At 42.2% G+C, this 25089-nt stretch overlaps 1 protein-coding gene and 1 long non-coding RNA gene across 5 annotated transcripts in view; both read left to right on the top strand.

The window, feature by feature from the left end:
* The first annotated feature begins 275 nt into the window (after window positions 1-275).
* LOC120555598 (transcription initiation factor TFIID subunit 4-like) overlaps window positions 276-25089 on the top strand; it is an 89948-nt gene continuing 65134 nt past the window's right edge. Inside the window, exons 1-9 of one of the 4 annotated variants that reach the window (XM_039794415.1) lie at window positions 276-1700; window positions 3958-4118; window positions 13578-13742; window positions 15196-15354; window positions 16228-16350; window positions 16881-16970; window positions 18035-18244; window positions 22691-22766; window positions 23959-24073. In XM_039794415.1, coding sequence (XP_039650349.1) covers window positions 305-1700; window positions 3958-4118; window positions 13578-13742; window positions 15196-15354; window positions 16228-16350; window positions 16881-16970; window positions 18035-18244; window positions 22691-22766; window positions 23959-24073 — 2495 coding nt within the window. In that variant the 5' untranslated portion in view covers window positions 276-304. The remainder of the gene's footprint in view (window positions 1701-3957; window positions 4119-13577; window positions 13743-15195; window positions 15355-16227; window positions 16351-16880; window positions 16971-18034; window positions 18245-22690; window positions 22767-23958; window positions 24074-25089) is intronic. The other 3 variants (XM_039794416.1, XM_039794417.1, XM_039794418.1) reach the window with 3 other exon arrangements.
* Window positions 7157-8774, top strand: LOC120555600. The gene is made up of 2 exons (XR_005638737.1): window positions 7157-8352; window positions 8478-8774. It is a non-coding gene; the product is annotated as an uncharacterized LOC120555600 (long non-coding RNA).

A 25089-nucleotide genomic window follows, 5' to 3' on the forward strand; every position in this document is an offset into this window, starting at 1 on the left:
AGAAAAATGTATACTGCATAATGTGCGTTTGACTATAAAATTGCACGATTTTCATTATAAACCCTGAAACCTAGACGCCTAGAAAGTATGTCACGGATGTCACATATCTTCGTTATGTAACACTATAACAGCTCGTCATTATAGTTCAGTAAATTAGTCTTGAAGAAAAATCCTGAAAAATACAACTAGGATGCCCCCTCATCTAATGACGTCAGATCCATTCCCACAATGCATAGTAACACGCAGGCGCACTGTAAAAAGAAAAAGAAAAAAAGGAAAATAAGACAGCTATCTGTGATCAGAGATGGCGGGCGCCTCCGACCCCCTGGAAGATATGCTCTTTTCGGAGGTGGATGAAAAAGCTGTGAGCGACCTAGTGGGCTCGTTGGAGTCACAGCTTGCTGACCAAAGCAACCCAGCAGGTAAAACAGACGAAAACGGAGGCGCTGGCTCAGTGGCCCCCGCTAACCATCACTTAGGAAAAACGCTGCCAGCTCCAGTGGGCACCACAACACTAGAACAACAACAACAAGGACGGCGTTATAAACCCGAAATGCTCCAGGAGATCAAGTCTAAAGACGTTAGCCTGGATGAAACTGTCACATCTCCTTCTCTGGGCTGTACCCCTTCTTTTGGCGAGCCTCCCACCACTTCGGCTGCTTGTGTGAACGCCACCAGCAGCGGTTCGCAATCACATGGAGCATCCATCACAACACTGACCGCATCTGGTGTGTCAACTTTGGCACCGACGCCAGCCAGCATCAGCACCACATCCAGCCGGGGGTCTAAGGTTAGCCCCGGCACAGGTGAGACGTCGACAGAAGCTAACCCACCGAGAAAACGCATAACCACGCCACGGAGGAGCGCTTCGGCTCGGATAAAGAGTTTGAACGGCGCTGCTGTAACGACTAGAAGGAACAGCAACACAGCGGCGGCTGACAACGTTAACGTTAGCTCTGTGGATACCAGTGCAACTGACGTTACACCAAACTCCACTTCACCGGGGACATCCTCTATTAACACTTCGACTTTCACCCTATCAAACGCTAACCTCCCCGTAGGGCAGTCGGCTATTGCTCTGGACCGGGGGACTCCTACCATTGCTTTGCATAGACTTCCGAGTCATATTGTAGCGAGTATAGCCCAAAACGGCAACGGGACCAATGTTTCGGCCTTGGTCCAGCAGGTCGCTCGCATCGGACCCATCACCTCCTCAACTTCACAGGGGGGCCATAGCAAAACGGTCACAGAAACTGGGGCTTCCAAAACAGACGATTGTCAGTCCAAAATTGTAATGTCAAGCCAGTCTGGTAATGTCAACTCTGTAATAAACACTGTTCCCTCTGCGCCTTCTGTTGTCACACCAACAACAACTACAGCAGCAGCAGCAGCAGCAGCAGCAGCTGCAACAACCACAACAGTAACCCAGCCTTTGAGCTCTGCTACAGCTGCTGCTTGTGTTACAGGGGTGACAGCAAGTTCTGTTTGTGGAACTGGTCAAACTACATCAGTGACTACCACTATTAGCATGGTCAGGCCCACAGCCCCCTCCCCAACACCTGCTGTGGCCACCTCTGCACAGTCTCAGCCCCGTCCTGGACTTACCGCACCTCAAAGGATCGTAGCCCCCCAGCTGATTGTCAGACCACCTCAGCAGCAGACGACCATTCAGCTGCCCCCTGGGTTTACCATCCCACCGGGTAAGGTTTGCAGGGAAGGGAGGAGAGCAACAAGAAGATGCTCTTTACACCTGTGTTAAAATAACTTTACATTACCTGGGGCTCATGAGTTTGGTTGTCAGTAGGATAGAGACTGTCTTCAGGATAAGAAGGTTGCGTGTGTGTGACACATTCTGTTCTGTCCAATGTTTGTCTGAATGTGTTGGAAGCTTTCCAAGGTGTACAGTACATATTGTACGTGCCATAGAATGGTGCCTGTTCCTAAAGGTAAAACATGCCTTTTGATATATCCTTTAATGCATAGTAGCTGTACTGTGAGTTTTAGCATGGGTGGCCCCATGAGGAATCAAACACTTTACCCAGCCATGATGTGACAACTGAGCCGTGCAAATGGTTACATTTACACCAAGCATCCTAAACGGCACCATGACACAACATAAATGTCACTTTTCTGAAATGAACAAAAGCAAATAAGACACAACTTACATGAAGTTTGTCGTGAAACTGTGTCAGATGAAATTGATCTGTACATTTGAGTAATTTTGCTCCATTAAACTTGTAAACTCACAGTAAAAAAACTCTGTAATGTGGCCATGCTGTCACACTTCTATCCCAAGGCAAATTATTTTATCAGTTTACTGTCAGGAGAAGACATGACTCTTTCCAATGATTCCAATCCTGTAGAAATGTGACCAGCAATGTATTCACACACAGCGTATACTGTTAACAAAACGCCACATCTGTAATCAGGCATTTGAAAGTTTTCCATCTGTGACATAGTTTGGTGAATGGTAGCTACTTTCATGACTGTCACCAACATTTTAAACATTTGTATTTTTCCTCATAGAATTTCCAAGAATACTAATTAGAAGGATCTGCTTTGCCAGGTAAAAAATGTAGAGGATGTCTTAATGTGAAAAACACATCAACAAATTGAAATGTTCACCAATAGTGCATGAAGACAGTAAAACGTATAATGTGGCTAGCATACAGTAGTACAGTACTGCAAGAGTCATTCAAAGTGCTCAGAATCCTATTAGATGATTCAAGTGGTCAACAGTGGTGTAATTACTTTCTGAAATGTAGCACATGCTTATAATACAATGGCCCTTACTGCTGCCCAAGAAAAGATGTTTTGGGCAGCTCAGTGCTTACTGTTTTCTTTTTTTTTTTTTTATCACTTTGGAGTGTCTTGTTAGGAAACATGAATATAATCTGTGTTAGTGTAAATTACTTCATTTGCTTGTACTGGGAGAATCTACATTGTTCCAAGATTATAAAGTTTATCAAAGGCCCTATGTAATCATCCGATTAACATACATTGTAAACATTTAAGGTTGCCCACATAAACCAGCAGAAGACATATGCCAGGTAGCTAACCTCTATGAAGCTCCTATTCTGTCATGTTATTAAGAATCCCTTGTAATAACTGAGGACAGTGGTCAGGAGGGTTTTTGATCCCCCCCAGCCGTTTTGTCTTAAATACTGCTCAGAGTCATGTCATCTCAGGAATAATGGCTCAGTCAGATGACCAAGACACTTCAGGATCAGAATATGCAATTAACCTTTCTATTGACCTCATGTCTTTTTCACTTTATGGAAACTCTGCAAAGATAAACAAATATGTAATAAAACATTTTATCTTGATCTGACATGGGCTTTCTCACAAGTGAGGCATTATATTAACTAACAAACTAACTAACAACCCTTGCCTTTTAGAAAGCGCAAATAGTCTGTGTAATTAGCTCATGATCACAGTTTTAACTCAATTCCTAATCCTTAGACTGTCATTTGTGCATTGTTCTGATACCAAGCAAGGTCTTTTCTTGGAATGGTAATTTGAGGAAGTCGTATTGTAAGCAGTGTTGTAGTGCAATGACATTAACAATAATACATGATGGATTGTGCTGATATATGAAAGTAACATGTTATTTTTTTACATTAGGATGCCTCACATTTGGACCACATTTGTACAACAGAGGAAGTTCATTATTGTAGTCAGTTAAACCCATGGATAGTTCTCTTACAACCTTTGCATTGCATTTCCACTGGCTGCTTGTTTAGAGTACCTATTTTTAACCGTTATTCAATTTGCCAGAATTTTAGAACGCAAGCCTCCCTTAGGATGATACTTGGTTGTCTGTGCAAGTGGCCAGTAGAATCCATAAACCTGCCATCCATATCCAATATGCATTTGGCAAGTAGGTGGTTTAAGTACCATTCAGTGACTGTGATGTTATAGCGTTTCCTCTAATGAATGTTCCCTGTGATTCTCCAGGGATGGTGTTGGTACGCACGGAGTTGGGCCAGCTAGTGATGGTTCCTCAGCAGGCTTTGGCTCAAGCTCAGGCTCAAGCTCAGGCTCAGGCCCAGAACAACATCTCTCCACGACCGGCCACCCCCACAACAGGAGCATCCTTCAGAGTAACAACTCCTCAGGTGAGGCTCTGCTGCAGAACCCACATGGTAGCTGACTGCTATGGACTTTCATTAGTATGACCACAGCACATAGTATTACTGTACCATATTGTTTCTTTACAGCTAGACATTAACAAGAAGAGGAGAGCAGTGTTTCCTTTAGGATTGTTTTTAGCAGTGGGGTCAGGTCTGTCCGAACAACAACTCCCCCCCCCCCAGCCCCGCCGCCAAATGTTTTACGTATGAAATGGAACGGACACTTCGCTGCAATAGAAACAAATATATTTAGTCTACTGTCTAATAGCTAATGTAATATTGCACATATTTCCGTCCTATTTCCCCAAAAGCAATAAGGTTAGGCTACTTAAGGACACCCCACTCATAAACTATGTTCTAAATGGCATAAATGCTGCCAATTAATAATTGACGTAACAACTTATTGTAAATGGTCAGTAGCCTAGCCTATTGATTAAGGTAGGCCACTCTAAAGCACGTGTACACTGTCTGCTTAATTTGATCTTGACATATAGGCTAAGCATTCTGTAGCCTAATTCATTACACAACTATTTACTATCATTACATCTATGAGTACATCTATAGACTATTTCCAATTTATACCATGGTCTGGGAGAATACTCGATTCTGACTGGCTGCAGGATGAACATGAAAAAAGTGTTATACCTACCTAGTGTTATACCTACCTACCTACTAAAGGAGTTCCAGTGAAACTGACTGTTCTAAATGAATGCGCTACATTAAAGCAGAAAGGAAATGTGAATCTGTCATTTCCAACACTGTGAAGTGCTTCAGTGCCTCGTCCTGTCAACACCACAGGATGGCGCTAACACACAAGCTGCAAGAAGTAAGTTACACTGCCCCTCTGGACTGATTTTGTTTCACAGCGAATAACGTTCTCTCACATCCCGTTCGCTGTTCAGGTCGCTACTTCAGGCTGCGGCCGACCGTAACGTTACACATTGCGGATAAAATTGTTCGTAAAAGTCGTTATATTGTTTTGGGGACAATGACGTGGCTGGATAGCTAGCTTGTCTTGATGTTAAACATACTGTCAAATTATTTTTACTGATTGCCAACTGTACACTGTATTGACTTTGGTGCATTATGTCGGCAGGATAATTTAAAAGGCAACCGCGACAACGTTGTGCGTCTGCCCTATTTGTGATACTGTGGTGGCAGAATTTTTTCCATGGTGGGCCGCCACTACAAAATCAACATAGAGGAAACACTGTAGAGGTGAGACAGGTTTAGCAGCTGTGATAGTAGTTACACATGACCTGGTTTTGGCATTTATCGGGACACACAAGGCATTACTGGTCTGTTTCATATTTGTTTCCAATCCCGGAACAAATAACGTATCATCTGGTTTGTCTGTCCACATGTATGTCACACACATGGGCTTTGCTCATGAAACCATACTATGCAGAGATTTAATCTTAACTTGTGTTCTGTGCCTGTTTGCTGAATGAAATGTAGGGTTATCTTAATTTCCTCTTAATATTTATATAAGATATTTATATAATAACGAGAGTAATTAGTAGTAGAAGCAGTAGGAGTAATATGGATCAACTGTAATTCCTTTGCCACCTGTTGGTAGAGGCATTGCAACACTGCAACATTTGTGATTGAGGCTTTTGTCACTTATTGGTCTAAGGGATCATCCCAAATTTGGACTTTTCAGCCAATAATATCTATATACACATTTACAGTCTTGTGGACACATTTACAGATTTATGTACGTATTTACAGATTCCTGAACACATTCACAAATCTCAGTATGCATTTAAAGATTATTTTACACATTTACAAATCAGATTACGCACACATGGATTGAGATATAGTTGCACAACTCTCCACACACATTTGCCACAATAATGGCCCCATACTATTACTTTTGAAAACAGTGGCCTGGCATTGGCAAATGTGGGCACGACAATTTTACAAATGTAGTTATTTCATTTTATTTCAAAAACTATATTTTAACTAAATAATTTAAACCATACAGACATCTGTATCCCCACCACCTGTACAGCTTTACTGATGCCCCAAATCAACACTGCCCAACATACACTAGTGCCATCCCCTGTCCTACACCAATGAAATGCATATTAGGTACTAAGTATACTCCTGTCATTGCCCTTTATTAAGGTCCTGACCTCCGAACTGATGTTGGCGCTACAGAATGGCTGCCCTTTGCTTCAAATTGTTAGGATGAGTTTAATGCAGAAGATAGTTTTCTGTTCGAGATTAGTGAAGTAGGATAAACATACATTAAATAAAATACAATATGATACTACTTAATTTCATGTTCAATTTTTGGAGTATATAGTTATAGTATGGGAATCGCCAGTTCTTTTCATTTTTATTTCACACAATGCAACCTCAGACCACCTTGTAAGAGAGCAACCATGACTGAATGTTTAAGTTTTTGGAGCTCTGCAGAATTTCTTAATGCTCTTTCTGGTGACCTTTGTCAAAATGAATTTGACCGATTTAAATTGAAGAAACTTTGATCTAATCATGTGTAGATTCATACATTTGATATTGAGTGGGTAGCACCTCATTAAGTGAGCAGTTTCGCTCTACACACTAATTGGGATGTGATTAATATGTTTAACTGTGTAATTATAACGAACGAATATTGTTCATTATTTTACGTATAGATTAAACTGAGATTAATAGGTGAATTAATGTCTCAAGGCTCCTTAATGACTCCATGGGGTCCCCTCATCAAAATTTTAACTGCCACTGAATCATTAATAGGAATTTGCTTATTATTACCTGTGGATACATCATTCATTTTGAAACCTGAGCTTGTGCTGCTGGGTTCACACCTTTGGAACTTAATTGGCTTTAATGATGAGATTGCTAAATAGTTTGTCTCTCACAGTTTCTCTGTAAATCAAGTAGAACAGCTGAAACGGCACAGAAACATATTTCTTCTGATTAGAGCATGACACTGACATATCAGAGGGGTTATTGATTTGTTCACATTGGCATGTTATAGTAGGCAATGGCATACTTCTTTTTTTTTTAGAGCACAAACGAGCACTTTTGCTAAATACATTTTGAAAACAGTTAATTGATACAGTTAATACAATCGATCAATTGACCAATTGTTGTGGTCAGGTAAAGCTGTAAATTAGAGACAAAACAGGGTATCCGCAGGGTCTTGAAGTATTAAAAGGTGATAAATCAATTTTGGGAAAATTAAGACCCTTAAAAAGTATTAAAAAGTCTTATCACGGCTTTATAAAGTCTTACATTTTGAAAGTATTTTTTCTGAATTAGCTGTCCAACAGTTTGAGTCCCAAAAACATCGTAAAAGTGTGTGAATTTAGTCATTTTTATTAAAAAAACGTACAGGTACATAAAAAACTAGGCTATTGTGGGTGCGTTCTTAAATTGCCTCTGAGAGCACCAGAGCGGGCAGGCGGGCGGAAGTTCAAAAGCACAATGTACGCTCTGGCGTTCCCAGTGCGTATTACAACGCACCGAAATGTTTTAAGAGAAGGTTGGTGAACGCATGAACAGAATGGGGAAGTGCAAATTTGCAACGTCCTGGCTGGAAATGCTGGACTTCAAAGAGTGGCTGCAGCCAGTCGAGGGGAATGTCAGGGAGGCATATTGTACATTATGCAAGAAAAAAATAAGTATTGTGTCAATGGGCATTAACTCGTTAAAGTCCCACATGTGTTGTGCTAGCCACAAAGCCGCTGCTAGCCGCCGAGAGCGGCAGCTCTCCATCGCTAGCTTCTGTGGTAATCGCGTTGCGCCACCACAACCTAGTGCCAACGTCGTTAAACCACCGGCAGTCGCACCTGAAGCTACAGCTACGACCCGGGCTGTCTCTGCTTCCTCATCTTCTGCAGCCGACATCAGAGTGGCTCTGGGCGGCACAGCAACACTGCGTGCTGAGGTGTTGTGGTGTCTCCACACAGCGGAGAAACACCATTCACTGAACTCAAACGAAAACTTGGCTGAAGTTTTCAAGGCTATGTTTCCAGATTCGGATATAGAAAAGTCGTTCACTTGTGGCTAGGACAAAACTGGATACATCATACGATTCGGGTTAGCACCCAACATGGCATCATGACTTCAAGCAGGAGCTCATCAACACCATCAACAAGGCTGGCCAGTTTGTGTTAATGTTTGACGAGTCGCTCAACCAGTCAACAAAAACGAAACAGCTTGATGTCCACATTCGATTCTGGGAAGATGACCGTGTCCAATCTAGGTACCTCCTGCTTAGTACTATATATTATATATACTCTATATACTATATTTTTATTTATTTCATTTTCAACCGGTTATGTGTGTGTTTTGAGGAGTGTCATATTAATAAAGATCTGTTCTGGCTAGGTACCTAGCCTGAAAAGGAAACGAACGGTTCTGACAGAGGTGTGCGACTCCCTCCAAACAGATGCTGATAAGTTAGCCGAGCAGGCAGAGGGGAAATCTGGGAAATTAATGGCACAACTGATCACGAAGTCCAACATCCTCAGAAGACGTAGTAAAGAAAAACGGAACGAATTGGTCCAAACTGAGAAGCTGCTGGGAACAAAATCAGAAGGACTGAGGCACATGTCAGCATGATTGTTGTTGAGGGTGGAGCAAAGTTTTGTTTTGTTTTTTAATAAACTTTGCTTTGATTTACTATCCCAGCCTATTTGATTTTTTTGTATCAGAGTGGTCTATAGTCTTTATCACAAACTAAAACTGTTAAGTTAAAAGTATCACTGATGTAAATGCTTAGAGCTTGAAGTGGCGGTGAGGTATTAAAAAATATTGAGAAGTTCTTGAAAAAGTCTTGAAAATGTATTAAAATTAACTTCAAGATTCCTGCATATACCCTGCAAAATGCACAAAATGCCCTCATATCCACGTTTTAAAACTCAACTTTAACCTCGGTTCAGTTTTTCGAATGTATACAGTAAACTGGGAGGGATTTTTGTTGGTGCTATTTGCCGCTATAATAAAATCAGCTAGTGTGTGTCCTCTTAAATACTGTCCTTTGATCATCTAATCTGTCTGTCTGTCTGTTCATCTTGTACTTTACGTGTTTAGTTGGCAGACAACTGAGAACAGGTCTGACAGTGTATTGAAACTCAGCTCAGGAATCAGGAAAATAATACACACAAGTTTTCTAATAATAAGTAATGCAATAGAAGTGGCTTTTAAATATAATCATATAATCATTGTTATAGTCATCTGGTCTGATTATGGACCGCAAAAGCAACAGTAATAACTGCTTGAGAGAGAAGCCTGTTTTTCACTTCAAGGTTTAGTGCTAAAATTTATCTCCAAAGTTAAGAACAAATTTCTTACAACACATTCTCTGATCTGGTCTGGCTGCAGTAAAGTTGCCCTTCTTAAGCTCTTTGGCACCTGTTCATCATATCAACTGTGAGGACAAAAGACTGGCACTAGAGGGCAGCATTTCATTGTCTTTCTCAATTCGGCTCAACTTTCCTCTTTGTTTCTACTTCTGCTTTCACCTGTGAATTAAATTGTTTCGTGCTCCTCTAACATGTTGTACTCAAGGTTACAGTAAGACATGTGTTTATCCTCAACCTATTTTATTATGAGTATTGTAAACATCTCTGAATAAAAAAAAAAAGCTTATTGTCATGGACAATAAATGTCCATGAAATACAGCTGGCTGTACAACACACAATTATAATATATAGCAGTGTGTACTGGATTAGTGCAGGTATGCCATACTGGTGTTCAATACCAGTATACAGCAGCAGTATTACACTCTGCTGTATAGTGGGTAGTACTGCGGCAGTATTGCTACACTACAGACTGAGGCCATGTATCACCTTTCAAAACTGAGATTACATTTTCCTTATTAATAGAAAATTCCACCCTCATACTTTTGTAGTATAAAGAACTTGCTGATACATCCTATGTAAAAAATCAGTCTCATACTGTCCATAGTCTATCATCCCCCAGACTCCACAGTAGCCCACTGGCCTTGACAGACAGAAGTCCGCATCAGTTACACAACAATGGCCCCCTCCTGCCTCTGTACTCGTACCTGGATCCATCCTGATGTGAACCCGTCACAAAAGAGAGTCACAGATTGTCATAGCCTCGCTCAGTCACACTGATGACAAATTAGCGGGCCGCGGCGTTGCCATCTCGGCAGGAAAAGCAGTAGCAGGGAAATGAAAGGGAATGGTGTTTATTCCCAGAGCTCAACCCCTCTGTCGGCCTGTCACTCTTCCCATGACCCTGAGGGGAGAAACGGAAGGCATCCTGAGCTTCCTTCCTTCCATACCTGTTAAATCATTCATCATCCAACTGCCTGATTATTTTAAAAAGCTAACAAGGCTTTGGTTCTTGAGTGTGTTTGTGTGTGTGTGTGTGTGTGTGTGTGTGTCTGTCTGTGTGTGTGTGAGAAGGAGAGAGACTGAGCAAGAGAGAGGCATAGCTAGCGGTGGGATGCACCCCGTGGCTCTTACCATCACCCCCATCCCCTCATCCCTCATACACCCACTTCCCCCAACTCCTCAGTACAACATTCATTTGGATCCTACACAACTTTTAGTGAAGGGGGGAACTCCCTCCTCCTCTTTCTTATCCTACTTCTACTCCTTTACGCTCTTTGCCTCTTTTCCTCTGTCCTCGACACAGTTGTGTGTCTGTTTGTGTGTTTTCATTTGTGATTTGTGTGCAAGACAAGTGCGGTTTACCATGTGCTTGACTGTGTGTGTTTTCTCTGCTGTCTGTGTAAGTACTTGTGATGTGTGTGTTTGTTTGTGTGTGTGTGTGTGTGTGTGTGTGTGTGTGTGTGTTTGTGTGTGTGTGTTTGGCTTGCCTGTGAATGGAAGGCTGTGTGCAAGAGGTCGGGGCAGAGGCCCTCTTGGGTTGTCTTGGCCCATAGACATGATAGCAGCCAGGAAGTAAGTGTGAGTGTCTGTGTGTGTGTGTCTGTGTGTGTATGTGTATGTGTATGTGTGTGTGAGTGTGAGTGTGAGTGTGAGTGTGAGTGTGAGTGTGTGTGTGTGTGTGTGTGTGTGTGTGTGTGTGTTAAGCCACCGGACATTATTGTGGTTTTATGGCAGTTGGCATTCACCGCCAAGCCATCCCATTTGCTCTTGTGCCTTAAAATATGCTAATAAACTAACATGAGTTATGACAGATTTTAGCATCCACCTAATATAAATCTTTTATTTTTTTTAAATACTTTTTTTTTCCCCAAGTCCATGTTGTTTATTATTAGTATTTGCATAGTCCTACATTATTTCCATACTCCAGTATGCACTGACATTATGCCACACATTTGCAACCTACTTTGACTACATATCTCATGATTAAGTATATGTTCCAATGGGCAATACAGCTGTGCGTCTGATTTATTCAGATTTTTTAATGCATATTTGGTACTCAGGTTGAAAGAGATAGCAGACAATGTCAGACTCTAAATAGAAATGTCCCACCTAGATTTAACACTCAACATCTTGCTTGTTTTTGTTTTTCAATTAACAATGAAATCGAACGCACCTACCAAAAAAATATTTGAGCAACCAATTGTCTTTTGGGTCTCTATAAATGGGGATGGCAATGCTAATACAGTTCAACCAATATGGATGTAAACATTCTCAAATAAAAGCTGAATGTAAGCAGTTAAACCTCACCGTTATTCTTTCAAATCCAAAGTAAAGTGCCATGAATCCAATGCTAAAAAGAATATGTCCAAATACTTACAAACAACACTTAACTTTATATGTAGAGGAATATAAGCAGCTTATTCTATTATGTATATGTCCTACATGATCTGTTTGTACTAAATGTAAGTTTTATTCATTTAGTCATATGTCTAATATGAGGTGTGCAACAGTTCATGAAGCAGTTTCATCAAAACGGATGCCTGACTTTCACAACACCATGTACTGTAGTAGTCAGATCCTAATCCCAGCATTTCAGAATATATATTCAGTTCATAACTTTCATCCATTCCTGCATGTTTAAGTAGTCATCATTCATTTAGTGGCTGGTAGTACAGGAGATTCTCCTGGAGAAAAAGTAAAACATCACTGGAGCATAACAATGTTGCTGTGGCGGGCAGACCTGGTATAGATGCAATAATGCAAATTTGGCAGGCAGTAAAATGAATGAATGATCATTTTGGTTCTAATGTTTGTAATGTAGCTACAATTGTAGAGTTGATACTGTTAATCTACTGTAATTGGCCCTATCTTACCATGCTTTCTTTTGCTGTAACATCCAAGTCACGTATATTGTCCTAGACAGCATCAGGAATAGATACAGGGGCATATTTCTAGGTGGAATTGTGTCTTTGTAGTAGTCTTCTTATACTATTTATGTAGTTTTTTGTAGTTTGTATGTAGTCAATTTGTATGGTGTCTGCAGGTTTCATTACCCAAATACAAGTAAGACAAGCTAATTTCTCAGTGGACAAATAATGTGTTCCAAGAAACACCAACTTCTCGAAACTGTCAACAACAAAATGCCTGTAATGTGAAAGCATATAAATGCTGAGGTCTTAAATAATATAAATATAAGCAATTTTCATTAAGGCAACATAAGACTTTGTCATAACCTACAGTCATGAATTTGATGCCAAATGCCTCAGGAGTCGGTGAATTAACATGTCCGTCAGTTGTGATATTAGCTATTAGGTATTAATAAAAATCATGCTGTTATGCTAAATTATGCCAAAATCATGCTTTGAAAAATGGCCGTTTATCTATCAGCTATTTCGCTGAGCTGCAGCATTTAGCCAAAAAGTAGCGGTCTTTATATATTGGTCTGTATAAACAGCCTCTGCCAGACAATCCACCAAGTTTCTCATAGACTTTAACCTGCTGGTCAGATCGTGCTAAAAGTCAAATCATTAACATAGATTATTCCGGTTTGTTTTCCAGTTCCCTGCTTTCTACACTTAAATCAGGAAAGCAAGAGACCACATTTTAGTTAGTAAAACCATCCCTACATGAGGTTCTGTATAGGTAAATGTCATTGGTGTTATTGGTTCCGTGGACACATACGTCCCTCCCTGCCTGCCATGAGACCCCCGCCATGTGACACCATGACCCACTGCAACCCAACCAAACATGCTCTTCTCTGTTTCACTCTTCAACACCACCAACATGCTGCCACCTTCTTTATTCTTTCCTGCTGTCATGACCTTTTCTCATCTGTCTGCAAGGCACGCTACTGCTCTTTTCTTCCTCTGCTCTTCCGTGTTTTTCTCATGCTGTCCAAGTCTTTTCTCTAGACCTCCATTCACTTCCTCCTAACAGACACAGACTCATCTTCGTTTTTTTTTTGTTTTTTTATTCTTTATACTTTTTGAGGTGCCTTGTATTCATTCATCTCGCCTGTTTCCCCTTCTTTACCGACTTTCTTTGATATCTTTATGCTCTCGGTTTCCCTCTTTGTCTTTTTCTTCTCTCTGCCTCTTTGTCTTGCTCTCTTTCCTCCCTGCAGTCTCCTGTGACCTCTCAGACCACCAGGCAGTGTGCTTTGACCCCGGCCAAGATGGTACCGTCTCCCTCTCCTACTCCTTCCAGCCCTGCCCTACAGACCTCATGCTCTTCTTCTTCCTCCTCCTCCTCCTCCTCCTCCTCTTCCTCCTGTCCTGCACTCCGCCCAGTGAGATAACCCTTGTTACTCGCCTGTTTTTCATTCTTCTGCCTTAAGTTTTCTTTACTTTAGCATCCTTGATGAGAGAAATAGGGTTGTAGCTTAGTGGTAGTCTAGAGGTTACAGTGGGTCGTGAACCAGTGTGGAGAATCTGGGTGGGGCTAAAATAAATGAGACCTGTTTTCTGGAATATGTGAATGTCACATCTTACCCCTAGCACATAAAGGCGCAACCATAATTCATTAATGTTGAGGTTTCTAATTATCCTGAGCATTTTTTTTTTTTTAAAGTTACTGTGGAATGTGATCATTTGGTTTTAAAGATGCAATAATGAACATGAACATAATCTTGGAGCCAACTTTTTGTTTGCAGAGAAAAATGTGAATAGTAAACTGATTTCCACCAACTGCAACAAGTATAGCTGCGGGGTTTTGCTGCCCAGACTACTGATCATAAGATCCTCTGCTGTACACTGGCGCTGGTAGATAGATAATATTGTAAGTTGAACCCTCCCGTTCCTAAGGAACTGAGGTTCAGGAGGATCTGATCAGACCCAGCGTTTCCTATCCTAATATTGTGTATCCATATTGCATCTGGACCCAGTTGAGATGCAGTGCAGATTTAATTTCCCTGCTCATATTTGAATTCATCTGAGGAGAAACTGTGATCTATCTTTGGCTAAACAGAAAACATGTAGTATGCTGTACATTTGTGCTCAGTAGAGCAGATTATTTGGTACCTTGTATCAGCTTTAGACTCGAAGAACTTTCCCGTGTGTTTGGAAGATTTCTGATCATACACACACTAACTATGCAGCCCTTCAGTGCAGATAGAAATTTATTTTGGCTCACACTACACCCCACAACTACATCACATATGTGGATGTACATGTGGCCTTGCCCCCATCCATACGTGGCTTGAGTGATCCTAATGTGTCCTCTATGCATTTTGGGTGCATTCACACCTGTATTTAGAACTGTCCCCTTACGATTGCATCAAATACGATGTATTTTATTGCCAAGTGTGAACAGGCCCCGAGAGATTTGAAAGAGGTGATGAGGGCTTTGGAGTGAGAGACTGCTGATGGCACCTCATCTGTTGAGCAAAATCTGTGTTTTGGATGTGAGATATTGTCTTGTCATTCATCCCCTCACATATCATTAAGAGGAAGTGGACAATAGGTGGCTAATGTGTGGAATTACCAGTGACAAATCTTGATATGAGGCTTCCCTTGTCAGGTAGGTGACTATTAAGGAAAGCTTTGATGGCCTCCTGTCTTTCCCAGCCTCTAGCTTGTCACCCCCTCCCCTTCCTCCTCCTTGTCTGTTAAGCTATGTCCACCAAAGTCGGGACACCAGATGTGACAGGAGCGCTGTGGCGCCTGCCTCCTGTTCTCTGTGGCCTTGCTGCGAGCGAGGCATCACGTCCTGTTTATCTCTCTGTCTCTTCCTTGCTCTTCCAGAAGGGCCCCGTGGCACCGGCCGTGGCTGTGACGGCTCCGCAGCAGACCCCCGTGGTTATGGCCCCCCAGGGTCCGGCCCCGGCCCAGGCTGCCTCCCAGCCAGTGCAGCCTCCGCAGACGGGCATCACCGCAAACCCCGGAGGTCCTGTCGTGTCCCAGGTCCGTTCTCTCTGCGGCCCTGTCCTCGACCGCCCACGCTCCACCCTCAAGGGCGCAGGCACTGTCACAGCTGCCAGCAGGCTAGCTGTGTCACAAGCTCAGCCCCGGACCCACAGCCTCACCGCCTTACACAGCTGGCCATGCACCAAGGGTCTCACACATGCCCACACACGTTTGCGCTCATACATTCACACACAAGTGCGTACCAACCAAAGGACATACAGACGCAGACATCAAGGCACAGACCCACCATGAACGTGTGTCTATGCATATTCAGGGACACATGGACTTACAGATGCAGCCGTAGATGCAGGCTCACTTACATACACATAATTCCCACAAGAGAATCACGCACACAGACTCTCACATCTCAAGACATTTAGGCCAGAGAGCCTACAGTTTACAGTTCGTTGCCACTGGCAGTTTGAGTGGACACGTGCCATGTCTCATTTGGCTGAAAAGATGACTGGGCAGCGTGCACCATGCTCTGATTTGTGACTGATGCTTGTCAGCTTCTTTATCAGTCCAAGTTATTTCATTCTGTAGTATCTCTGTTTGGTATTAAAAAAAAAGAAATTCAGCACAAACACAATGTCTCTCCCTCTCTGCTGAGGATTTGACCCAACACTTCTTTTAACATCACAATTCTCATCCTACATTGGCACTTATCCTAGACTAATAACAAAGGAAGATCATTTCTTTAGAAATAAGATCTTTGATGCTAAAGTCTCTGAAACAGTTTTGCTCAAGCAGCCAGTTTTTTTTTTGTTGATGTTGATGTTTTTTAAATTTTTTTAATTACTTGTTACTAATTATTAAATTACTAATTTACCTTGCATAGAAGGTAAATCATTGTTTTCTTGTCTTCTACAGGAAATGCAAGAGAATGTCAAGAAGTGTAAGAATTTCCTGGCCACACTTATCAAGCTGGCATCTCACAACTCTCCGTCACCTGAGACTTCCAAGAACGTCAAATCTCTGGTTCAGGACCTGCTGGTGAGCTTCAAAAACCAATAAACAAACACTGTTCTTATGGACATCATGAAGTATTGTGGCAGTCTGACTTTTTGTTGTTAAACTTGAACTGCCACTTTCCTGATAGATTCTTCTTTTCCATATCCAGACTTTTATAAGACCAACTTTCCTACACATCTGATTGACTGGACGGACGGTGTTTCTTCAATAATTCTTTTTCAAGTGTGACTTTTTTTTTCAGTTTTAAATGTATGTAGGAGTAAGTAAAAGTGGACTCTTTAATGTATTGTTGTATTGAGTATTCTAAACCTGTAGATGGCAGCATGAAACTCTTTCCAAAACCCTCCTTTCTCTATTATGAATTTTCATCTTATACACAGTTACACATTCATGAGCTGCACCCTGAGGTGCCAGGGTGGAAGTTGAGTGGTTGATCATCAGCTCCGGTGATGGCATGCCATCTTGTTGTGTTCAAGTCACCATGGTGGGCTTAACTTACTGTCTGGGTTCTCTTGTAACGTGGTCTTTACACTTAACCCTTCACTTAACAGGATGCGAAGATTGAACCGGAGGAGTTCACCAGCCGGCTGCAGACTGAGCTCAAATCGTCTCCACAGCCTTACCTGGTGCCTTTTCTCAAGGTGTGGTTCTTGCTTGTAAACCTTTTTTTTTTTAACCTTCTCTCTAAGCTTGCTCCATCACATTTTATAACGGCCTTTAACACTGGCTGAGGCAATTGTTCCCTGAACTTGATCCCTTATTCTGACTCCTAAACTGCTCGGCAAGCTCGTTCTCTAAACTGGTGGCTTTAAATGGCCTTTCCTTACACTTCTCCAAACCTGATTTCAAAATTTCTCCCAAAACTAGACTCTTTAACAATTAACCCTAAGCTGTCTCTTTAGTAGTTCTCTTTGCTGAGGCCCTACATTGACAGTTGACCGGACCCCTTAGCCTCTATATTGACCCCTAAAATAAAATAGTTTTCCTGAACTGCTCCCTAACCTGCCCCTTAAACCATCCCCTAACGTGGCTCCTTAAGCTGGTGCTCCCATGATTTTTCCTAAACTGACCCCCTAAAGTAGTCCTTTCCCTGGCACCAATGCCAGTGATGGCCAGGCCTGACAGTAGAATGATACACACACACATACACACACACACACACCCCTCTGGCCTGACTTCTGACTGTGTGTGACAGTGGCCCCCGCAGCTGTCCCTGCCAGTAGCCAGCAGGTTTCTCCAGCCAACCGTGATGAGCGTCACATCAAGGCGGCTGACCGCCCAACCCGGTTACAAACACATGTTGTCATGCAATGTTAGGTCGCTTACGTCAAAAATCTGCCTGAAATAGTCTTTACGGAGCACCATCAGCTCCTCAGGTCGGCAGTGACAGTGGGTTATCAGAAATGGCCATATTTCATGTATGGCATGTACAATATTAAACATACTGCAGGTTCATTATCATGAAATCAAATCAATCAGTTTAACTGTAGAAGTATAACGTACATAACCACATAACAAAAAATAAAGGTGTTGTCACATATTAGCAGGTGTTTCTTTAGCCTGTAGCCATGTTTTTGATAACATTTTGTTAAATTAGCCAGGGACCACAGCAGTATTTGGTTTTGCAGCTGTGAATGGTATTTTCTAATGCATGTCTGTTTTGCTCTTTGACGATAAACTTTGGCCTCTCTCTGCCTGTCAACAGAAGAGCCTCCCGGCCCTGAGGCTATCTTTGCTGAATAGTCAGCAGTCCCCGACCCCGCTCCCGCAGCAGGGAGTCAAACCAGCACCCGGCGGCCCCCCTCCTGCCATTGTGGCTGGGCCAGCTGTCCGCATACGCCACCCTAACAGTGTCAGCATCACTACGGGTGCCAGCGCTCTGCCCGCTGGGACGCTCGGACATGCAGCTGGCATGGTATGTATGGAGCGGACCAGGTGGAACAGACTGCAGTTCAGACACAGTTATCACATTGTTTACATTTACAGTTCATATTTAAGTTGAATTGAGGTCCAGAGTGACTTAAAGTTATGGCAAGAGTAGTGAAATACAGCAAATAAAATATATTACAGTCCAAGTTATTAAAATGTGTAAAGAAATGTGTATGTAAGGTGTGTGAGGATGGAGAGTGAAAGAGCTTTAAAGATCAGGTAATAGATGTGACAAATATTTACCCACAATATTCCTACGTTCAATAAAGAAGGGCTAGAATGTGATGGATGCAACCCTGCAGGGGGTGGTGTGTGTGTGTGTGTGTGTGTGTGTATGTGTGTGTGTGTGTGTGTGTGTGTGTGTGTGTGTGTGTGTGTGTGTGTGTGTGTGTGTGTGTGTGTGTTGATGGGTCTTATACAAGGCTGAATAGTCAGGCTGGAGAGTGTCAACAGTGCCATGGCTGGAAGTCACACAACCACCAGTGAGTTAGAGTCACACCCAGCTCACAGAGGAATCACACTGTGTTTACCGGAAAAAATGTTTTAGGAGAGTAGTACATGGGCATATGACTTCAAGATATGCATAGTTATCTAAACACAGATAAGATTCTCAGGACAGATCTCAATGCAGATACAGGAAGAACATGCAAACTTTGCACAGACACATTCCCTACCTAGACTTTAATGTCTAAAGGACTTTAATGAGAACACACACACACACACACACACACACACACACACACACACACACACACACACACACACACACACACACACACACACACACATTGTAAACTTACGTATTCATACCTTGGAGATGCTCTTTGTGACCAAACTGTACTACTGGTCGCTAGGGCTGGGCAATATATCAATATTGTATCGATATCGTGATATGAGACTAGATATTGTCTTAGATTTTGGATATCCTGATATGACATAAGTGTTGTCTTTTCCTGGTTTTAAAGGCTGCATTACAGTAAAGCGATGTACTTTTCTGAACTTACCAGACTGTTCTAGCTGTTCTGTTATTTGCCTTTTCCCCACTCAGACATTATGTTAACGTGACTGATGATTATTTATCTAAAATCTAAGTGTGAAGATATTTTGTTAAAGCTCCAATTGTCAACCCTAGAATATCGCCGCAATATCGATATTGAGATATTTGGTCAAGAATATCGTGATATCTGGTTTTCTCCATATCGCCCAGCCTTACTGGTCGCTGATCAGAGCCGATGGGGGTTAAGCACTTGACTCAAAGGCCACCTTGATGATTATTGTTTGTTATGGTTTTGCCAAGACTGACACCTGAATTAGAAGTACAGTATGTGACCAAGGAGCAGGAAAATTTCATTTATGCAAGGTGATATATAAATAAAGTTTATTTGTTTTGGCCGACAACATTTCTGACGTGCTATGATAAAAAGATAATGTCATTATAATGCCCACACACTAGTTACGATAACCAATTTTTATTATTTTAGAAAAATGGGCCTCAGTTATTGAGCTTTTCTAATTCAATACATCATAATAATATAATAACAGTAATATATCAAATAATACTTGGATAAGTAATACCTGGAAACCTAGCTGCTGTCTTGGTTGAAGCTCCAATTGTGACAATTTGAAAATGTCTAACTTGTTTCACTCCTAGACTTATCTTAGTATTAGCCTCCCCCTATCCCCTGCCCACTGAGAACAACAATCTTTCTGCAACAAAAATGTTTGCCATCAGAATTATTTGAAATATTATTTAAAAAAATCACATAAACCATTTCACGCAATAGGGCTTTAAGTACACTTTATTAGGGTGCTTTCTGAGACAAACCACTATTGAAAAACACACTCTATTTAATACCCTGCTGCATTCAATGGCGTGACATCTGTCCTGCATTTTCTTAATATGCAGTATTATATAGCGACTGTTACGATAGTTACTTTTTAAATGTATTGATTTGTCAATGTTTTAATAGTTTTTCTTTTACTTTATTTATACTGTATTACTCTGCATATTATCCCGAAAACTGTAAATCAGAAAGAGAAAATATTATGGCAACATCTTTGGACCAAGGGTAATTGTGTGCTCTATCCCAGTTAAATATCAATTTGGTTAGCCTTTCCCCTGGCAACTAGACAAGTAGTACCCAAGTTTGTGAGCAGTCCACCCAGTGATATTGTGGGGATACTGTTGAAGTAAGGCCAGGTACCCTGCAGGGTCCAGCACCGGACACCGACAGCCTCACTCAACTCACAGCAGTATCGCAGTTTACTGTATATGTGTGTGCACACGCACTGTGAAAATGATGTGTTTACACAGAGCACAGGCAGTCTATGGCTGGGTCAAGCGAGGTCAGACTCAAATTGGTCTGGTCCAGGCAGAGGGATGGGCGAGCTAGAGGCTTCTGTCTTTCTCTTTTACTTTTTTTTCCTCTCACTCTTCCTCCTCCTTCCTTATCTCTTCTTTCCTCACTAGTTTTTTTTCTCTCTCACTTGCTTTTTCTCTTTATCTCTTTTCCATCCTCTGCTCTCTTTCCATCTCTTTCCAACAGTTTCTTTCACTGTATCTACCCCTGCATCGTTCTCTCATCTCCCTCCCTCCTTTCCTACCTCCCTCTACCCGTTAACCGTTAAAGGGTGAAGCGAGGTAACTAGGTCAGCCCCGGGTCAATTATAAAGCAATGTGGCGGCCGCAGTCTATGTCCAGAACATGCCTCTGGTCTCTCCCCATCTCTCTCTCTCACGCACACACATGCATAAAACACCAACATAAGCTATCACACAAAACATTAGTAAATGATCGCCCCTGGCACAGACAACAGTCTGAAACCAGACAGCTAGTTGAATTAGGCTAAACAAAAATCCTTACAGTAGTGTGGGCAGATTTGACATACTCAAATGTGAACGTAATAAATGTCTTGTAAAGTGTAGCAATTGTAACTTAAAGTCTAAAGATGTGGAGTAGTATAAGGTTTCTTCTGTAGTTACACTTACTGCACAAGGCTATACAGTTATGCATCGTTATTTTCAAAATGTTATTTTTCAAAGCTATATATGCTTTAAGTGGAGATAGCATGACATGGTATGAGTTTCATGTGATCACGGCTTGTTTTTATTGCAAGAGATCTGAAGTACGACTATGTTTCTTTAACATATTTAGGGGTAGAAGATCTAATAAAATTGTCAAATATAAATTTACTATAAAACCAAATGACACCACTAGTCAAATAAACTTGCTGGACCTTTGCTGAACTTCCTCGGGGCAAATTATATACAGTATAATGCAAATATATGTTGACCAATGATTGTTAGCCATAAATAAGCTGCAGTGTGTGCACTGTTTGTGTGCTAACGTGTTTTGTGGTGTTACCAGTTACATAAGTCAAATGTGTGTGTAGTCTTGACACATACATTTTTAAATTTGTTTCGTATGAGTACTGTTCTTACAGCTAGAATTTCATTGAAGAAGCAGTTGTTTTCAATACTAGCGCTAATGAATCCACTAGTGTCAGATGTTTACAGTTATTGAACTAACATCTAACATTTAATATCGTTTTTTAATAATTGATGTTTAAAAGTAGAAATACAATTATTTTGAAATGAAAGACAAGCAGTGATTTAGGTTTCAGTGTCTTACATTTTAACCTATGAATCCCAAACTTTCTACCTGACTTTTTTTTTCTCCCTCTTAACTGTGTCGCCGTCTGGCCAGAGGTGCTAGCTATCTCTGCCTGTGCTGAATGTATTTTTTTTCCTCTTCCCTTCCACTCTCGCAGGCCCCTGCAGTGGATCTCTGGGAAAATGGCCTCTGTCTTTTTTTCAGTAGCTTGAACAGTAATATAGCATGTGTCAGGGAATGGAAAACAAGGCTAAAAAATATGCAGCAAGAAGCAAACTGGTAGGAATGGATGGCTGAGCCCAAGGCTGGGCCTGTGGCTGCTACCAAGGAAGGAAGTGACTCTAATAGCCCAGCACAGCAGCCCCCCACCCCCTGCTTCTTCTTCTATCACTACTTCTTCTCCTTCTTCTAAACTACTTTTTCACTGCGGTCTTGACTCTATATTGCATTTGTCTTATCTGGAAATGCAAGCAAATGTAGGTCATGTACAGTGACAGAAATCCATCCTCCTTGAGCATATGCATTGAGCTCCACATTCTCCGTGTGTAGGAATAGCCACTGTTAAATGCATCATCCTTGTATCTATTCTCCATCTATCCTGCTTTACTACGGCAGATATTTTAATATGTTACAGTAGAATAGAAATCAGGACACAAAACTCAAACTCTCGGCCAGCTCGACTGTGCATCGTTTCTTGAAACTAACAGAAGTGGTTCAGCAGGCGTGCAGTTGTCCACTTTTTAATCTTCTCTCTCCCTTACAAATAGTTTCATTCTTTGAAATACTTCAGTAAAATCTCTATTTGCCTTTCTTCCTCAGGGTATCAAGGCAGCAGGCGCTGTCAGTGGCCAGGTCCGGATGCCCGTGGTGATCACACAGTCTGTCAGAGCGCAAGGTAGGACAGCTACAGGCCTTCTCCAGCCACTTTTGATTCAGTCTTCTGAATTCAATCACATGTCACAGTATCTTGACATTTTTATTTCAGGTGTTCTTTTGTCCATGTCTCTCTCAGAAAAAGATATTTTAAAATTGTGCAGGACTACAGTTCAGTTGAGGAGAAGATTAAACAAAGACTTCTCGTAGGTTTGAGTTAAGAGTTTTCCATCTTTGAAGAAGTCCTCAGACACACACTTTGCTTCTGGTTCTTGCCTGCAATTTTGACTTCTCCCAGTAAGGCTGCATGCTCGGCCAGATATTTCAAAATGTTCAAACTCAGCCTGACCTTCTGGTTCAATAAAGAGCCAGCGAAATAGGTGAAACAAAAGATAGCCATTAGTGAAACCCTACATGTTCTCTCAGTAGGCTGTAAGATGTGTAAACAGGCAGGAGCCACAGAGAGAACAGGTGCTTTTTTTTCTCCTGTCTGGTTATAAAGCCTTCTCAAACATTTGCGCTGCTGCTTACTCACACTGATTCACAAACACTCTTCCCACAGAATCCCACAAATATCTCCCCAACAGCAACCGGGCGTAACGCTCCCCTAAGAGAGCTGTGTGCTCTCAGGTGGTGTGTGTAATGCGTGTACGTGTTTGTACCTGTTTTTGCTTGCGAGCGTGCGTGCGTGCGTGCGTGTGTGTGTGTGTGTGCGTGCGTGAGTGTGTACGTACGATCGGAGATGCATACAAATTTGATCTGCCCCCTTCCCCAAGATTGCCTGCAGTGAAAGATCTGTAGGTTGTTTTATGCCCATAAATTGGAATGCGGGGATAGTTCTAAAAATACTTTTCTGTGCCTCTTGGCTAGGAACATGCCTGTTAAAATCAAGTTTAAATTCACTCTGGCAGTCCTTGTGCCTCTCTGGAAAACGTGTCTCGGAGCAGGATGCGGTTTAGGAGTGTAAGGAGAGCCGGTGAAGCGCAGTGATATTGACAGAGCGACGCTCTCCGCACCAACCTGGGGAGAGCGACAGTACTGCGCCCCCCCCCCCTTCCATCTACCCCTGCGAGGATGACATAGACAGTTGAAGGTAGTCGTTAAAGAGGAGGATATTTGACGCAGATAGAAGGGGACATTTCAATGATAACATTACTCCTTTTCCTGTTTTGTTTAGTGTTTTCTTCTTTGTTTGTATCCCCTTTTCTTAACAGGCACAATGGGGAAGGGAGGCATCGTCCAAGCAGGCAAAAGTCCCGTGGGCCTTTCTGTTCACTACTCTGGGAATCAGAAAAACAAGCTCAACGACCCCGGAGGAGGTTCTTTCAGGTACCACTCTTCTCGCCGTGAGACCGGCTGTAGAGCAGCTGTTGTTCCCGGCAGCCGTCACATGGGGGCAGCATTTCACTAAGATGCTTCCCGCATGACTACGGGCTACACTCTCAGCTAAGGCTGTGAGTGTTTATCCCAGTTGCCTGCCTGGCCTTCTGGCTGCCTGCCTGCCCCAGCTGACTGGCTGTGCTGGTTGATCGGTGGTCCTTTCTCTCTGCGCCCACCACATAGCAACACACTGCGAGCCGATAGATCACCCCTCGCGATCGCCCTCCTTGTGTCAGTGTCACAACTCATCGACAGAATCACAAATGAGCTACGTCTTAATTTAGAAATACGGTAATTGTGTCCAGATGGTTGGAATTTCTGGATGCGGTTCTGAAAATACCTTTTGGTTAAGTCAAACATACGGTGTTTAGCCCGCAGCTTTGCTCTCTCTCTCTCTCTCTCTCTCTCTCTCTCTCTCTCTGGTCTTGTCTCTGCTTCAGCTGGGCTTTTGTCTCAAAAACATAAAAGGTTCATCGCCCACATGCTGGCCTTTGTGGTTCATGTGGTGTGTGAGTCTTTGTGTATTTGTGTTTGTCTGTGTGTGCAGCATATTTGTGTGTGTATGTGCGTGTCTATGTTTGAATATATGTTTGTTTTTGTTTGTGTCCCTGCTTGGGTGCACATGAACATGTGTGTATATGCTGAAGATCAGAGAATGTTGTATATGTGTGTATTGACAGGAGCAGGGGTTTAGGATTGCCCTGGTGTGACCGAGCCGGGGCAAGAAGAGTCTGGGCCAATTGGGCCAACGGGTTCATGGTAATGGCTCCCATGTCCTGAGGGGAGAGGCAGCGCCCGAGGCTCTGATTGATAAACCAATAAATCTTTAGCTACGTTGGTAATTAAGCTGTCAGACTCGCTTGTTACTGTCGACCTTTTTTCCCCCCGCGGTGATCGCAGTGGCCCTCCACACACAAACGCGCTGGTTTCAACATGAGCCCAATAACACACAGCACCACTGTCAC

This window comes from Perca fluviatilis, chromosome 3, assembly GCF_010015445.1.
Source record: "Perca fluviatilis chromosome 3, GENO_Pfluv_1.0, whole genome shotgun sequence".
Taxonomy (NCBI): Eukaryota; Metazoa; Chordata; class Actinopteri; order Perciformes; family Percidae; genus Perca; species Perca fluviatilis.